The 19,843-nt window shown below is 34.6% G+C and overlaps 1 protein-coding gene across 1 annotated transcript; it reads right to left on the bottom strand.

The window, feature by feature from the left end:
• Window positions 1-5,105: 5,105 nt before the first annotated feature.
• LOC127857952 (zinc metalloproteinase nas-13-like) lies at window positions 5,106-11,678 on the bottom strand. The gene is made up of 8 exons (XM_052394733.1): window positions 11,537-11,678; window positions 9,489-9,507; window positions 8,970-9,049; window positions 8,714-8,789; window positions 8,333-8,468; window positions 6,275-6,450; window positions 5,991-6,078; window positions 5,106-5,364 (listed from the first exon to the last, which is right to left on the bottom strand). Exons 1-8 carry the CDS (start codon window positions 11,597-11,599, stop codon window positions 5,205-5,207), a joined length of 798 nt encoding a protein of 265 aa, XP_052250693.1. The 5' UTR covers window positions 11,600-11,678; the 3' UTR covers window positions 5,106-5,204.
• Window positions 11,679-19,843: the final 8,165 nt, after the last annotated feature.

Raw genomic sequence — 19,843 nt, 5'->3', positions numbered from 1 at the left:
TATATTTGAGGTCTTTACTATTATGGATTTTTTGGGATCAATGTTATCTTTCTATATTGGGATTAAAACACGAAATGTCAGAATGTGTCTCCAATATATGTTTGCGAATTGTATAATAAGCCATAATTGATTTAAATTATTTACCTGTTTCAACAAACGGGAAGCAAAAAAATCGATGTGTTCATCGGGGCAATGTTTTTTATTGGAAACAATACAGTCGGCTATAAACATTTCAAGTACTAATGAAGCTCATGCCCTATGAAGATGTTATACTGCTGCTCTGATGCACATTAAATAATTAAGTAATTACATTCAAGTCGTTCATAAAGTACGTCGCGCTATTGTTGACGATATTTAACTCCCACTCTCCCCCCTTTCATGCATCTCGGTACCCAACCCCCTAAAGTACGTCACACTTTCGAACCATTTTTCGTACACCTAACATTCAAAGTAAAGTGTAAGAGTATTCGATGGTGGGACGATTTGATGTCATCGTCGGTAAGGCACCAGTTAAGGAATAAAAACAATAAAGAAGATTGATGTTGAAACCGGTGCAGTGTCAGCGTGTATTTGAAATTACAAAGCGTTAAATATGTGTACTGGTACATAAGACAATTACCTTCTTTGTCTAAACACTCGATTAAAAGAGACCATTCCTTCGGCGTCTTACTCATCCTTACAGCATTTATTATTCCATTTGCCGCTACATCCGATGTCCGTCCATTGTATAGTTGTATTTGGTCTGTGTTTCTGAATAATATGCGTTGCATTAATTGCCTCTTTTGATTCAAAAACTGAACCCATTGGATAATATGTATTTAAGGCGAAATATTCAAGATAATGCTTGATGAACTTGATGAACCATTATTGAATTTATACATCAGTGAATATTGTTTTTGGAAATTGGTTTTATTTAAGGGATATTAATTAGAGCATGTTTCTTTTCATAATATTGGAGGCGCAAGTATTGTGAATCCACTTATCATAATCGTACGGACATAGTGTGTTTACAAAACATGTATGAGTTCTAGATCTTAAAGTTTTGAAATCATATTTACTTTCGTCGATAATGTTCTGTGCGGCAAACTGGGATATTTATGTTGGTGTCTGAAGACATCTAACAATTTCGCTTTTTCAGTGTTTCACTCGTTAAGCAATAAGCTCGTCGTTTATTGGGCGTCTTACTCCCGACAAAATAACAGCCATTTTTTTTAAGTACATGTTAACTCCTTTTACTAATCCTTATAAAAATAAACAAAAAATGCACAAACTAAATAAAATTGCAAGTACATATGTTACGGCTTTGAATTGTGTAACAAAACAATTATTAGCTACACTGTCCTAACTTTATAATGTAAGTCAATTTAAAGAAGAACCGTGTAAATCAACTGTCATGGTCAGTAAGAATCTCTGTTCCGATTGTATATACCCAAATGCCAATATTTCCCCATGTATAAAGTTATAATATTACTAATGCTCGCTATTCTTTATTTAATGTCCTCCTATTTTTTCTCGCGTTCGTTAAGTCAAGTCAAATAATGTGGAAGCAGCTCATTGGTTAAGCGATTGGGACGTTATGTTGTAAGCACCCTTGCGGAGTTATGTTATAATGTTTTTTTAATGCGGTGACGTACCGCCTTAACATTGAAATGATTGCTACGAGATAATCATCACGTATTTGGTTTAATTATAACCATACATCACAACATTCAAACCGTATAAACTAAATGGTTGTTCATATAATATATGTATGTATATATAGGAATTGTATGTTTGACATAAAAGCTGCAACTGTCAATGTAGTTTCTCGAGAACATAGCGTTCTTCTCAGCGACGTCAGCTATACGGTTGATATTGCGATTGTTCAACGTCTGAAAAGGAGGCCATCGGTTTCTCGAAAAGTAAGTAGAGAATTAATTATAGTGATATTATGGGCATTTGCCACTGTTGAATTGAGCGTACAAGAATAAACAGGTCAAAAGAGCTAGTTAAAATGTGGTTACTGACCAATTATCTGCAATTCAGCTTGCTTCCAGTTGTTTATTAAAAATATATTTTGTATTCGATATTTTACATGACTCATCCAGTCAGAGCACTGCTCCAGATAATTTTTTCAGCCGAGGGGTATTTCACTCATGAAATATTTTATTGATGAGTAAAATTCAAAATCCGATAATTTTAAGGATTATTTATGTTCAAAGGATCAGAATTAATAATAAATTCTACATGTAGTGTTAATTCGCTATAACAAGACGTCTTGTACACAATAAAGTAATCACTTTTGTTTTATTAAACAGTTTTTTCTGTTTTTTTGCTTTTGGCTTATAAGCAGCCATTAATCTCTGTATCCGTCTTGATTTGGCAAGCCACTGTTTAGCACACACTGTACAGTCACGATTTTATAACATCTGTTAACATACTGTCAATAATAGGGCGCATTTTTTTCTGGTGTTACTACTGACGATGTCGACTTAAAAAATCGACCATTTCTAACTAGCTTGCCAATACTTTTTGTTTTATTTACATGACAATAAAACACAAACACATGCACGCTTCGGCACACGTCACAAAAAGAAAAGCGCTTTCGGGACAGAGACTGCCGGTCAGGACGGCACAGATCGTGACGGTCATATAAAAAAACAAGCAAGCAACACGTTTTCGCATTACATTATGATTTAAGTGGATTCATTGATTGCAAACCGGATTTCAATATATCTTACAGGTTAAACATGTGCTTAGTCATGTTATCTGAATGGTAAGCGGGTGATATCTGTAAACTTATTTATTATATGTGTAATTCGGCTGCCTATTTAAAAAGGTTTGTCCATAGTGCCACACAAGAGATTAACTGATACAAAAATTATATGCTTAAAATTGGGCAATTCGGATTTTATCGAATGTGATGTCAAATGTTTTCTCCATAAGCGTATATCGATTCTCAACAATGCAGCGGGGAGCCCGTTGTGTCAGCGTCGGCCTTTATTGTGGGCAAAAATGAAATGATACCGTTCTGACTGAGGAGTAAATTAGGTCGGGAACCACATTCTATACATAGAGTGATGACACTACGTTTTTACCGTTGTGGACACAATGACAGTCATGTTTACGTGAATTTATAGGGAGACGGAAAACTACAACGGGCGAGGCATGGTCAGGGGTGATAACCCCAAAAAGGGTTAGGGCAAGGGTTAGGGTTAGGGGTCGGGTTAGGGTTAGGGTCGGGTTTAGGCTAACCCAAACCCTAACCCGACCCCTAACACTAACCCAAACCCTAACCCTAACCCTCTAACCCCCCCCCCCCTTACGCAATACCATACCATGCCTCGCCCGTTGTAGTTTTCCGTCTCCCGAATTTATATGCATGTATAAACGGCTAATACGCATTGAAATAGAACACGATGCGTAATTCGAATTTAGCCATGAGTTTTTTTTACTGAACAAAATCTAAAGTCATGCGTATTTAAAAATTTTATCTGGCCCTCTGCATCCAGTCCTCTAAGCCGAAATGATCCGTAAAATAAAATTTCGTCTTAGTGTCGTATGAAAGAATCTGCACTAAAACTAAATTTATGTTCAGATCGTACATGCATGATCAGTACAGTTGTGAAACAAAAGAACGGTTGATATTCAAATGCATTATTCTTCTTTTTCCGGGATATTGTTTTAGTATGTTGATGATGCATTAACAAATATTAGTGTATATGAAGTGAAAACACCGAAAATATACAACGGTTGAGATAGACACCTATTAGCTGTTAGATGCCCATACTATAAATTTGTATTGTCACTCACGATTATGGGCCTATTCGTTTTGACATTATTTCACAGTTTTCATTAAGAGGCATTACGAAAGATAAGTATTCATTAAAATGGTGTATTAACGCTCCATAAGTATACATTTGTATTCACTCGTTACCTGTCGTCTCTTTCGCGTGGAAGCGACTTTACGATAACAACTTGATTAGTAAAAGACCAACTCCCCAAATACAGTAGTCCATTCCCTTAAAAAAACATCGATGAATACAACTTTGCCAAAATCGTTACGTAAGTATTATATCATGGTTATCGGATGGTAACTTATAACATAAGCTCGTAATATAACGTTACAACTATAGAAAACTGATCATAATGATCGCTTGTGTAATATTGAACCCTATTGTCCGAATCCTAATGGGTTGCGTTTGATCGTTTCGAATCGAAGATTAAATCGTGCTAGATTATGATAAATTAAAAAACGTTAACCTGTCCTATCAAAATATAACGAAAACTTTAAGTAATACAATTATAATAATAGTAAAAGTTTTGATCATGTTGGTTGTTACTTTTTATAATAACTAATACCATATTATTGTTTTGTTAATCCGTTACAAGTATCGTTGCCATATAAATGTAACGTTTATTAGCAGGATGGTGGTAAAATAAATTCGTTCCAACATTTAAGAGCATGATATGCTAGTAGATGGGACATGCGACGTGTGTGGCTTTTATAATGCACGTGTGCATTCTGACTTCCACTATTCGGTTACATTACTTGGTAATCACACTCCGATGAACCAATCGCAACAGACTCTTCACAACGTGTCAGAAAGACACACATTTTGTAAGATTTTGTATCTGACAAAAATGCATGGCCTGGCAAACATTTGGGCTGCGTCAGACACAATATCGACCACGAAAATTTGGAAAATGTGAACGTAACGAGAATGCATGTTTGACAGATTGACACAATGTCTGGCAGGATTCCAATCTTATTCGACAATATACATGATGGTTTTGCGGAGTCTTCGTATGTAAATTACGATTTTTTGTGTATACAAAAGTGAATAACTGAGTCTTATATTTACTGTGTATGTATTGCTTCTGATGGCGAATAAATCTTGGGCCTATAACCCAAAGGTTTACATTGAACCCTTCATGCTTGACAAATGTTAAATGTTCATTTTTCGCGTTCACTTAATAAACATCAATCTACATGTTTATATATATGCACAACTCGCTCGAAGTGAGCATTTGTGGACCGATCTTTTTCTGTAAGTCAGTACCAAGTACACAAAAGCCAATCGGGCACTTAATCCTACAGTCAGCTTAACACACAAAGACACCTGGAGTTTGTTTGAACTTTATTGGACACGAGTACATAAGGATCCATGAAGTAACGTGATTAGCAGTTACCGGGATGGATGGTGATGTCATCAATAGCGATATCATCCAATTGGTTGCGTGTGGTGATTTGCAATGCAGTCGTACAGGAGTTGGATCTCCTTTATGTCCGTTAGGCTCAGGGCGGTTCGCTGACCAATTGTCACTCCATGATGCTTAGGCTCGATTGTCATTTTATGGGGGTCAATGGCGAAGGCATAGGCGCTGTAAGTTAGAAACCAGTTGAATCAGCTGTCCAGAAAGACTGTTCTAAATGATATTTAGTCGATTCGTGTAAAAGGGTCGATCGTGTAAAATATCCCGATGTATTGTGTGTATTCCGTGTGTCGATAGTATAATAGTATGGTCCGAGTAATAGTGTATATTCAGTAAGTCGATACTGAACATTCCGTTGGTTGATAGTTATCATAAAAAACTTAAGTATATTTCTTAAAAAGAGAAGTTTTCATAAGACAAATAATGTTATATATATTTGATTTAGTGGTTATCTTTAAAGAATGAGCCTCATATGTTTTGAACAATGGTATAAATCAATTCCTCATATTAAGTGCATGAAAACATAACAAAATAAGGACATACGTTAATGTCAGTCTCGTCGTGCCATTCGCTTCGACCTATTTAGATTTTAATGCTAGATAAAATTATTTTCACTAACTTTAATTTGCATGAAATAAGTATTTGCGACACGATCGAAGTAGTTTAAAACATAAATAGCATTGGTCGTGGGCAAAACCTGTTACTAGTGCATCAAAATTTTAATTTCAGAGAAGCGTATAAGGGTTATACAAATATTGTTAAATAGCGATTTAGTCTATTTACTTGTACCTTACCTGTAGTGCATGATGCTGCCGTAGTCATATGGTTGTCCCAGCATATCGATATATGTCGTCGGGTACTTGTTGAAGTTGCCCTCGTGACCTGTAGTGCAAATATTTTATATGTTAAGAGCCCCAATTAGTGTGTTAATTTCGGTTAATGTTTCATAATATATTAAATAGGAAGGAATGCCCATGTACTTACGACCGCTGCTGTATATATATATGTGTGTGTGACGGTATCCATTAACATATGTATGAATACAGTTCCTTTTCAATAAACTAACACTCCAACCTACCTTTCTGGATGTTTCCCGAGTGGATGGTTACGTATGTGTCTCGGTCGGTTCTGCTCTGCTCGTGCCAGAAGCCGAGTGCGTGCAAAAGCTCATGCATGACAGTGCCTTTTTGCTCGCACCCATGACCGATGGTCACGTCCGACTGACGACCGATGTAGCCGACGGGTGTGTGGCAGCTGAAAACCAAGAGCGAATTTACATTTTAAAAGGATGATATCAAATAACGTTTTGTTTACCTACTGTTTTGAAATAAACAGCCCACGACTAGCTCTGATAGGGACACATTTTGAGAATGATATATTTAGAAGTATTCACTATCAAAATATTTCGCATATATATATATGCGTATATAAGACATGCCCAAATTCAGTACAAAGATAGCTCTTTTCAATTTCTGTATATAAACACGCGCGGGTAACATGTAAAACCACGTGATCATTGCATCATTGTTTACAACGCCACTGCATGAATGCTGAATAGTCATGTCATTACAATGGGGCAAGCAAACGGACATGACATAGCAGCGTAATGTTTTTTGCAGCGAGATTTTTTTTTGTCAATATCTATGCATATTACTCGACAAATAACGATAAACTTTCATCAAGCTGTTTTCAATCCACAAATCGGCCTTATTGAATTCGCTCCAATCTGAGAAATCGTTTTATGCAATCAGCATAGATTCTGACTTTTTAAGAACACGATATTCAATGCACAATGATCCTCGTTATTCATGAAGACAAAAACAGGTTTTATAACCACTTTACTATGGCTATCAGTACACATAATTCGTTTCTAACATGTTTGTGATATTTAGTAGTTCTTCTTTGTTTTGAAATGCGCGGAAGTGGAAATAGCGTGAAATTGGCGCTCACGTGACCAAAAGCGTGAATACGTCATAGATTAATAATATGATTGATTAATAAATTCTTGGACTCAGAGCCGGTTTGTTAACCTTGGAATTTTCGAAAGATATCGCATCTTCTTCATCAGCTGATCTCAATTGCTTATTTCACCTTGCTTTTCAATAGATGTTCTTCGGAATAGGTGCGTACAGCTGAATTCCACAGAGCCAAAACACTAGTAATAGAAGAAAAAGACAAGAAAGAGAAAAACGAACATGTGAAATCCGCTTTAAGAACCGGATAGTATATTCAGACTACCCAAAAAGAAAGAGAAAGTAGTAGACAAAGAGAAGGGAATACAAAAGAGACCTACGGCAGGCATACCTTACATCAGGGGCACCTCTGAAGTATTGTCCAGCGTATTAAAAAACATGGTACCAACATCTTTCACAAACCATTCAATTCCATCAAACGGAATCTAACCAATGTTAAAGACAAAACAGACAAAATGAAAAAATGCGGTGTGATATATCTTGTCAAATGTGAGGATAGTGAAAATGACTATGTAGGTGAACCAGCGAGACAATAAGACACTAGATTGAAATAACACCTTACACGAACTTCATTCGCCATATATGAACATTGTAAACAAATAGGATACATGATCGACCCTAAGAACACTACAGTTCTCACTTCCGAAGAACATCTATGGAAACACAAAGTGAAAGAAGCAATTGAGATCAAACAGCGGCGGCCATCACTTAACAGGGACGAGGGACTCGAGCTACACCGGGTGTAGGACAGTCTCCTCGTATCACGTGACCCTTCACCGGTCATATGACTGTGACGTCAGTTAGCCAGTGATCAAATGATGAAGGAAATGTGATATCTTCGAAAATTCCAAGGTAAACAAACCGCCCTGATTCCAAGAACTTACTCAATCATGCATCAACCAGAGCAGAGAAACCTACACGAGCAGCGTAGGTATATAATAGTATTGAGGATTCAGTTATTTACATGCTTAGGTTTCGTATTTTTGATGCATTTGGCATTTTTTGCATAATTTTTGCGAAAATCAGTATAAAAGAGTTAAGCTTTAGAATGTTTCTGATAAATACTGATTAATTCTAATCAATTATGTATCAAATCTCTGAGCGGAGGTTAGAAGCCGGTGTTCATAAGATTGGAGATGGGTTTGGGAGATTGCAAAACGTACCCGTCTCCGGTGACGAACTTCACGTAGCCGGGCTCTCCTGCGTGTGGTTTGAAGTGGATGCACGTCTTGCCATTGACCTTGGTCTTCTCCTCAATCTCGTGCATAGCCTGTTTGAAGATGTCCTGAACAGCCGCGGCTACGGGTTATAAAAACATACGTTACATCTTAACTTGTAAGCCCTCATTTAATCTCCTGCATAGCCTGTTAAAAGATTTTCAGAATGGCCGCAGCTGCAATTAAGAAAGATAACTTGTTAAATATTGACGTACATGTCTTGTTTTATCCTTGCTTTACCCCAAAAAATTGTAATAACCGCTCAAAATGCTTATATATGTAAATAACTTATGTGAAAGATCTTATTGGGTAATGAACATCACTTACGATATGTGTGGGAAATCTCGTACGGCACAACACCGTGAGCCCAGCGTCTGTTGCGATCAAGGATGGCGTTGCGGTGCTGAAAGAAATATGGACAGGACTAAATAAAATATGACAAACGAATAATATTAAATATCATTGAATACTGAGATAATTTGTGTCGGGCAATAGATTTTCTAAAATGTATTTCTCATATTTTTATGAGCTATATGGTGTATCAAATACCAGTGTCGACAGACTATCACTGTGGCACACTTACCAGGGGATTCTCGCCCGGCAACAGGTCAATATCACCCTCAAACAATCCTGACACTTCTTCAGGGTTTATATCCGCGTTCTCTGTACGAAGAAATACACGATTTATTTATCTTAATTTGTCCATATTATATGGTAAATTGATATGTTTCTAAATGTGTTGAACGACTCGTTGATTGTGTGGCAACGTGTTATTTTACCATGGGGAATCGTGGATTAAACATACATATAATTCCAATCCATTGCACCTTTACAGTAATGTAACGTTCGCTATAAAAAATATTGGCACTGAAAGAAATATTATATTATAATTATATAAATTAATATTACCCTCGATATAAATCTGTATATATATATGTGTGTGTGTTAATATAATACTTTTCACATTATTTACAAGTAATGTTTATATGACATCTACGCATCCGTCTATCTATTAAAATAATATTAATTGTTTATATGGCATGACATATCAAAGAATGTAGAATTGATTTACACATAATGCACACGTGTAATGTTTACTTACCAGCATATGCCGAGGGTACCTGCAAATAAACGAAATCATGGGTGCTTATTGTAATGTAAAAAGTAACAAATCTGTCACATATATTTTTATCTGCAGGCCAGATCAATATCTATTAATTTACAATTTCATATTAACAGTGAACGAATGGTTGCGTTGATTAAGATATTAATGTTTATGTATTGTAACACTTCCTGCAGCATGTAAACTCGAATTGCACGTGTTGATTGGTTTGCTGTATATAAATACGAATGTACGGAACAATACAATAACAAGAAAAACGAAATCCTAGCTGTATCAAAGGCACTACCCTGCCCCGTCTCTGCTACTCCTCTCCCACCAGCTGTTACCTCCTCCAAAAACCATATAAAAGGACCATATTGTTATTCATAATAAAAAACCAAAACAGTAAGTCGAAAAAATACTTATATATATTTTATTATATAAGTTAAAATAAATTCGACAAACTGGTTTTGTTATATATTGTATAACAAATGGACAATTTTTAAGATTTTGGGAATGGGTTAGCAGCCGGGGGGACCACTTATGCCGAGTGCATGTGAGCTGCAGCAGTAGGACACCATTCGCATAACAAGGTCATAACAAGGCTCTCTATTCTAGGAAGGGATCAACTATCCAACATTAAGACGCGAATTTCGAAAAAACACTAAGATAAACGAAAAATCTAGGGTAAAAACATTTCTAATTGATATGGTCAATTGTAAGCATGGCATTAGGTATATAAACAAAAAATGAACATTAAGTTAATTTCTTTGTCAAGTCAATTCAATGGTTCGTTATCTAATGCATGAAATGAACACCGTGAGCAAACGTTATTGACTTCGTTTACTTTAATAAAATCATGTTTTACGAAACCAATCGATGTTTGTAGGTTACATTTTGAATGTTAATGTATTTTTAATGTTTCGTATCGCACATCTCTTTTTTACCAGGTTTTGAGTTAAGCTACGAATCGAAATGGCTAATTGTTATCAATGTTTTATTAGAAAGAGTGCATCGGCTTTTATGTTTTACATGCTGCACTGATTTGTAAAATCGAAATACAAATACTTTAAAAAGATAAATAAAAAGATTTGTGCTATTATGTGCATATGTGCTAGAAAGGATTCATGCCATAGATTGTTTAACTCTAATTGAAATGGCATGATACAAGTGATAGACCGGACTTAAACTCTACCACAAATAATATCTGTGTTCTAAATGGATGGCTAGAAATGTGAAATAAGCAAACGGGAGAACAATGTTAATCACCTGGATGGCATAGCATTTAATAACTTTAACCGATACAAACTTAAAAGCGGTGTGACGAAGATTAAATTTTATTAGTAAAAAATCTTTTGGATGGCATAACCCTAACACACACAAAAATATAAACAAGGAAAATTAGCAGCTTCTTTTTTATTAAAACTGGAGGGGATATCTTAATTAAAAAAAACTACTTACAAACGAAGTCAATAAGCAGCCTATTTAAATAACTGCTTGAAGCAGTATGACATATATCAAGCACATTTAAACATACAATGTACAAACAAGGCGATTAAGCATCTTGTTAAACTTGTAACAATTGAAGCAGTATGGCAATGTTTTCACAAACTCAAATATAAACGAGATAAATAAGTTGATTATTTTAATAAGAAAGAATTGGAGAAGGATGACCGAGCTTGACGAAGTATTTGAGCCTAGCCCTGGGAAAATGGGGCTTATAGAATGTGTATAGTGTCGTCCCATATTAGAAACAGCTTCCACATAAGCTTATTAGGGATGACACTTTACCCTAATCTGGGTTTTCACTGTGAAGAGATGTCTTTGAAACGAAAAATACCATAAAAGCGGAAAGAGTCGTCCATAGTAAGCCGGTGCAGACTACAGAGGCTTATCTGGGAAGACAATTAATGTGTATGTATAAAACCCCGTTTATATTTTAAAATAGATCCGAATAAAATTTACTATTGTTAAGAATGAAGAATAATTGCAGGACAGTAAGTTTTTACAAACACAAACATACAAACGATGCGAAATACGTTTGTTACCTCATTTCCCAAAGGCACTCCTACAGCAAACCCAACACAAACGAATACCAGCAGTAACATCATGACTGTTATCGGTTAGTCCCTATCTTCAACTGATCCATATGTCTCTCGCCTGAATCCTATCTATGACCCCAAATGTTGGCCTTAAATATTTATGTGATTTATGTAACAGCGGACACTGTTAGTAGAGGTTGAGTACGGCGTTTTGACACATTTGTCAATTGCCGTACAATAAAAGCCAAAACATGACTATCCATGATCGGTAATCATACGCATATTTGTGCTTCAACCCCCAATTTTGGCACTATAAATGATAGCGCAATATATGCTATTCTTGATGGCATTTTAGGTCAACAACGTTTGACTGAGCTAGCCAAAATCAGGTCTGGTTTATCAATTCGTAGTAAGCTTTTTTTTCACTATAACTTGCACCGGCATGACTCGCACTAGCCTAATGAACCTCTTGAAAATGCCTGAATGTAGTGTCGAAGTTTCATACAATCCTATAAGGGTATACGAGATATGGAACCGAAACAAGTGTAAGTCCACACTTTTTGAACTTCAAATGTGAAATTTGTATTAACGGCGTGATTAAGTTTGCGCTTTGCGCAAGGCCTGAATTAACTTAACATCATATTATAATTTCGTGGACTTTATTCAAAGGAAGATATCTAGCGTTCAGGAAATGTCGGCTCAAACTGTTGAACTTCAAATGTGACCTTGCCCGTGAAAACGTGTGATGACTAGTGTCTTCTTCTCATAGTCTTAATAACCAAACTATTTTAGTCCGATGCCATGGGCATTCTTGTGATGCTGTTATAGGAGGTATGGACACGACCACAGGTGTTTGGCGCGTGACCAATTCACTGAAACACTATCAATATGTCCTAAAACAACATTTTTCATCACTGTAACAAAAAATAATTTCTGTTATAAATATGTTCATAAATATTATATCAGAATTTGTTTATCAAAGTGATGTAAATTGTTGTTTTATGACATATTGATAGTGTTTCAGTGAATTGGCTACGCGCCCAACACCTGTGATGTGAAGTATGACATTAACATTAACATTGACATTAACTCGGCGTGACTGACTTAAACCTACTGCACATCGTCGCATTGACCTAAACATTATATGAATTTACATGAAAATCCGTAAAATGTTAAATGAGATATGGAGAGAACACGAATTAGTTACGGAGAGACTTTTGGAATGGAAGACGGACAATGGGCACTCCTATTCTCCCCTACCTCTTTGCGCGGTGGAGTAGGTGATAGCAAATCATTCTGCGTGAAGTATGCATAATTGCAATCTTCCATGTTCTATACATTGTCTCTCTGTTTGTATGTCTGTTCTCTTTTGTGTTATTGTTAGTATTTGTGTCCAGTGTTAACCACATAATTAAGTGCGATCAAAATTAATTTCACTCAAATAAATCAAGTCACGACCTAATCTAAGATTGACGGCGTTACAGTTTTTAATTTGTACTAGACTTTATCTTTCGTTAATTAGAATCTGTGTCGAACACGCAGTCTTGTTTTGACAATGGTTGCTTGTGCACTTCAAGTAGATTAAACACTGAATTTTAAAGAACACATAAAAAATGCAGTACAGCCATGTACAACTACCTTAAAATAAAAAACATAAGGAAATACTTAACAAAAGAAGCAACAGATATACCGGTTTTGTCTTTGGTAATATCCCATCTGGATTTTGGTAATCTAATCTTGTATGGAACAACTCAATGAGAAATAAACAAAATGCGACGTATCCAAAACATGTGTGCCGAATTGGTACTCGGCCGACAGAAATATGACAGTTCAAAAGATGCTTTGTATGACCTTCACTGGCTTCCAGTAATGGACAGGATAACATTCAAATTACTGACCTTCATGTATAATTGTTCTGTTGGTCACGCGCCAAAATACCTTACAGAACTTTTAACAGAAAAAGTACCAGCACGTAACCTACGTTCTACCGTCTCGTATGACGGATGTTAAGATGTTAAACGCACAAAGAGACAATCTTTGATGGACAGGAGTTTCGGAATTGTTGGTCCGAAACTGTGGAATGACCTACCATCAAGCATCCGGACTTATGTCTCAATAGAAATTTTCAAAAGGAATTTGAAAACATTTCTCTTCAGAGACTTTTACAACCTGTTTTAATTTGAATACCTATGATTTTAAAAATAATGAATACTCAGTTGTATTGGCTTATTTGTCCAAAAGCCAGGACTTGGATAACCAGGAAATTAAAGAATTGTGCGGGCTTTTTTTCTCGACAAGGATATTTATTTTACAAGTGACCGGTAACCAAAAATTATTAGGGCTTCGTTGCTCAATGATTGAATGACATCATGCAGCTGTCTTTGTCACGCTTAGCCCCTGTAGTTGTGTCATATTGTCGCACTGTAATTTTAACCTTCAAGTTGTGTCTTGTAGTCACTCTTGGTCAGTCTATTTGTGACTTGTAGTCATAATAGTTCAAATAAGGTTAAAACCCAAAAGAAGTGTCCGAACGGGTGACAGATGACCGGTCGACAGCCAGAGTGCAGAAATATCCTTTCACGTATCCTTTCAGTTAATGAAAAACAGTGTCTTTATGTTCCCAAATATTTGCTCATAATATATACGCAAATATGCTTTATTCGCGAAAAAAGGACAATTGCCCATCATTCCACATATAAAACAATACAAAGAAATATATCATTGGTTAATGGTGAGGAATGTTACGTTATGTTAGATATCTGTACATACATATTGTAAATTAAATATACAGCAACATTTTGTTTTGATAAAAAAACACGTTTGGAAGTAATTGGAGAAAAAAACAACTTTATCTTTCTTAGACCATATAGATTGGCTTCTTATGGGTTAGATTAGATTGGGTTGAGAAAAATGTAAAATTATAGCTTAATGACATCGAGTTATTTATTTAAAAATGTACATTTAACATTTTAAAATTAGGAAAGTATTTTTATTTATAACAATATTAGTTTGCGAAATATTTATGTCCATGGTTCAATTGTCGTGTTTCCGTTACAGATAGTGTAGTGTTTTTGAGAATAATCGGATTAACAATCATGGCAGTTTCAGCTAGATTTTATCATGGTAAGTGTGGTACAGTTTTACAAGCGTGACAGCCTAATCCGAAAGCAAACCGTTAGGTTAATGCTTATGTAAGAGTTGGCTAACTTATTAGTTTCTGAATGTAGGGATTTAGCGTACAGCGATACACAATAATACACGTGAAAGGGCACCCACGTGAAAGATGTGTACACTAAAGTGACTAATCATGTTATTGTTTAAAGCGGGTATATACGATTTAGTCAAATATTTATGAATTTATATAAACTGTGTAAAAATCTTATTATATATATATTTCAATATAAATTAAAATAAAAGTTAAGAAGAACATGTGTCGAAAAATGCGAAATAAGCCAGTTATTTAATTCTGAAATTGAAAACTGCTGTACAGCCGAATTCGCCAGCATGTATACCATACATGTACAATGTGCATCTTAACTTAGTTTAACGGTTTATTTGAAATTCTGCAACGATATCTATTCATACGACACACGGACACTATCTCCGATCCTAATACAAAGACGAATGCTTCGGTTATTGTAGGAAAATATGTACGTCACTATCGGCTCGGGGCGCTAATTTGTCTTTGCTGCATTTTATGAAATTCGGCTTTAATGTATAATTTTTCTTGCCTATTTTGTGTTATTGTAACATATTTTATCAATATATTACAATTAAACACATATAAAAAATTGTATATACCCGCTTTAAAAACGCATAGAACAGTAAATATTGTTCATTTAGACAATAAGGGCTTACAATAAAATATAATAGCATGGAACACCTGCAATATGTGTACACTAATCATGTTATTGTTTTCAAATGCATAAAACAGTAAATATTGCCCATTTAGACAATTAGGGCCTACATTAAAATATAATAGCATGAAACATGATGGACAACTGTTCATAAACTTGGATACATAGATGTGTACCTATAGCAATAAGCATAGTACATATATATTATATAATAACTCGCATATTCAAGAGATATAATGTCAAAGATTTACAATTAATTGGTTGTTATGGTTAACAATACCCATAATAAACTCTTGTATGTTCATATTTGTTACAACAGTGTTTTTTTATGTTTTCAGGTACCGCTAATATTTCTTGATCCAAATTGTTTTCTACCAATTTGGTAAAAAAATAGTGGTTTGTGTTTTCAACAGTGTTGTTACTAGGAGGCTGAGACTAGAGAAAATGTGGGTCTCCATACCTATGTGTAGGCTTGTATGTTCGTGAGTATGATTATATTTATTTTATCTATAAGTTGATTAATTATTAATTGTGTGAGTAATATTGTCTCTTAACATCAGTTATTTATGTAAATATATTCCTAGGTGTTTTATTATACCATTGTTCTTTGAGGACATTAATTCTGAAAATTTAATTATATTTGGATGTTTCCTGTAGTATTTTTTAATGTGAACTTTTCTTATTTCCACGTATAGTAGGCATTCTAGTAAAAAATGAAATTCATCTTCTAGTGTATTACGCGATATGCATTTCCTTCCGTTCCTTGGTATTTTGTGTGGTTTGTGCCACCTTCCTGTTTCTACAGCTAGTCTGTGTGAATATGTCATGAGACATGTGAATGCTTGTCGGTATTTTTTTATATTAAGACAGTTGAGATAATGTTTGTAGCCAAAGTCATAAAAAGTATATACGTTGATGTCCTTGAGGACATGTGGAGTTCATTGTTATTATTTTGCAAGAAAATATCTTGTCTTCTTTGTTTTAGAGATTATATAAACGATTCTTCATTTTCAACCCCCTGATTTAGCCATACATGAAAAAAGTCTAATTGTTCTAGACATTCTTTAATTGATTTTACCCATGATGGTTTGTTTGGGTTAGCTTCTAGTTCTATCAACATCATTTAATATGTGATTTTGACAAGTTTGGTCTCAGGGCATTTTAAGATTTTAAACAGTATCGAATAATACTAGCTATAATGATGCATTTTAAAGGAAATCGACCAAGTTCACTGTAAATAAAATTATTTTGAGTTTGTATCTTGACTCCTAATAACTGTTTGCAAAATTTTAAATGTATTGTCTCTAATCTTTTACTATTATTTAAGCCCCAGACCTCACTACCATAATTCAAAATTGGTGTTATTAGTTTGTCAAATAGTGATAAAGAGTGTTCAATTGAGATTTCGGTGAATTTATATAGATGTGATTTTAATATAAATATTGCTCTTAAGGCCTGGCCTGCAAGTTTTTCAAATGTAAGGTAGAAGGATCCTTGTGAGTAAAATGTTATTCCCAAATACTGAAAATTTGTGACAATTTCAAGTTCTTGGTTGCCATATAGAAAATGTTGTCCTCTTGGGTTTCTTCCTCCTTTTTTGAATATTAATACTTTTTTTCTGAACATTCAGTGTCAGTTTCCATTGGTTACAGTATTGATGCAAAATGTTTAATCCATATTGAAGGTCTTGTTCATTTTCTGACATTATTTTAATATCATCAGCATATAAGAGTAAGAATAATTTTAGCATGTGAATACTTATACCTTGTTGTCCTTTGAATATCAATGTTTCTTCAAGGTCGTTTGTGTACATTGCAAACAGTAACGGTGACAAACTGTCGCCTTGACGGACCCCGAGGTTGCATATAAAACTGTCGCTTAAGCAGTTATTGAATTTAATACATGATTTAACATTTGAGTAGAGAGATGTGATGATGTCTTAAATTTTAACTCTGATGCCTAATTTAATAAGTTTGTGCCATATATTTTCTCTTACTAGTAAGTCGAACGCCTTTGTGAAATCAACAAAACAGACGTTTAGTTTCTTGTTGTTGTTTAACATTTGCTGTATAACAGCATGAAGAATAAAAATACTGTCAGTGGTGCACATGTTTGATCTGAAACCAGCTTGTGCATCTACGTAGACACTTTAATTTTCTGCCCATTTGTTAAGTCTATTATTAAGGATTCTTGTAAATAATTTTCCGAGTGTGCTTAGTAGTGTAATGCCTCGATAATTCTCTGGATTGTTTATGTCTCCTTTTGTATGTAATGGTATTATGAAACCATTTGACCAATTCTTAGGGAAGTAGTTTAAATTAAAGATCTTATTAAAAGATATAATTGTATTTATTGTCTTAACCCTAGATATATCAATTTATTTCATAATATTTTACTTTTACTTTGTTTTAATATTGTTGCCGGCATTGTTTTATTGCTTAAGGTTCTTACAGCATTTTTATTTATATCACACAATTTTAGATTATTAATCCTTTAATTAATGCTTCATAACAGGATCAATCACTCTTATTTTTATCATCTTTATGTAGATTTATATGTTGTGTACAACGCCATTGATTATTATTATATAAATAGGCGTTTCATCGAATTAGCAAGTTTCAAGTTTCAAGTACAGATACACTGTGTTACACATACTATTATATTAATGATAAACCTAAAACGCAAACGAGAAATGACCCCCGTACGCTGTGTCTTTTTAAGAAGGGAACTAAGGGTCGTTAAGTCGTCGCATCATTCGATCTTATCTCCGTCCTATTGTTTTCTTCGATACATAATTAAATGGAACTCAAACATAGCAATAGAGGGCAATTATCGATATGAAATGCGGAATTTAAGGGCAACATTAATTTTCTTTCTTACAAAATGTAGATGTTAGGTTAGACATCACATTTCAGTTAATTTGTCATGCGCCAAGCATTATTGTATTACTATACTATTGAATGGAATCAAACATCTTGCATGAAATGTTTGAGGGAACTGAGAAAAAGTGCGGAATACAAAGATCAAAATCGGTCTTAAGAGTGGGAGGGGTCATTTGCTTTTTCATCCAAAAAGAATTTTTACTACGCCAGGTTTATCAAAATGTAAATTGTATTATTGTCTTGGTTAGTAAAGTGTTTGCACCGGTAGGACCCTCTTTAAACTAAAGGCGCATGTCTATATACATATCTCCTGATTACAATGTTATCATTTATTTTTAATTTTACCAACTGAAGAGGTTTAAGCTGCATAAAACGCTCAATTATATCACCAAACTGTCTTTGTTTTAGTAGGGTTTTCCTTTAAAAGCAATGTTTAAGAACTATGTAGATATTTTTCAATTAAGTCAAACCCGCTGCCATATGCGCACACCATGACACATATGTGACGTGAGATTTGATGTCGATTAAAGAATGATAGCAACATGTGCTTTTTGTATTAGGAATTGTCGCTTAGAAAGTATTTGCTACTCGGCCGAATAGTTCACTGCACAAGATGGCGGCACCCTCGAAGTGACGTTTACAACAACAACAACAACAACAACAACAACTTTGAAAACTTAGCAAATATTTCTGTTTAATTGCATTAATTGTTTGCATTTTTGTTAAAGCATTCAGACAAAAAGTATGTCAGTCACCCATCCGCTGATAAAGAAACTTAAAGATATTTCTATTTTTGTATTTTTAAGGTAAACATATCAGCTATATTTCAAACTTGATAGTAATTCGGATGTATCACTTCGAAATACAAGACTATACATTTTAAACTCTGCTATAGGTGCTATACTTTTTCAGCGTGGTACACCCTGATGATGTGATGTCAACATTCTATGACGGCATGATATGAAAAAGATGTAATTTGGAAAACAAATAATTATGACATCTTTGGTCAAACAGATTTTTTGTATTTGCTTCCAAGTATACTTATTCTTTTATTAACCACATGAATACCTTTAGTATTATCTACATCTGGAATGGAAAGAGTGAAATCATAGTGTGCGTTTCAACCAACGATTTATGTAATGGTGGACGCAATTGATAAACATGAGGTTTTAATCCAATATTTGTAATACGCTCGGCGTAAACGCTCTTGCAGCACATACTGGGAAAGGTTGAGTATAGCAAATATGTATGCACATTTTCGCAAAGTTATCAAGTGTTGAAAACATTACCCAAACATATTATCAAATACGATTGAAATTACTAACTGAGCAATTATATGCTAATGCAAACTATATTCCGCATCAGCCACTATTGTTTAATGAAAGCTTTAAATTGGTAACACATAGATTATTCAACTTTTGGTACAAGCTTAACCCTGCATATAAATAATGAAAAATATAATCTGAAATATTTCTTTAATACTACGGTATAAAAACGCTATATTTGCAATATAAAAGAATTTAATGTTGAGGAAAATTACTAACAGTATGAGATCTTTCAATGCACTTTCGCGA

Source organism: Dreissena polymorpha, chromosome 14 (genome assembly GCF_020536995.1).
Source record: "Dreissena polymorpha isolate Duluth1 chromosome 14, UMN_Dpol_1.0, whole genome shotgun sequence".
Lineage (NCBI taxonomy): Eukaryota > Metazoa > Mollusca > Bivalvia > Myida > Dreissenidae > Dreissena > Dreissena polymorpha.
The sequence above is the reverse complement of the archived record's forward strand: the minus strand, read 5'-3'. Positions and strand labels throughout refer to the sequence as shown.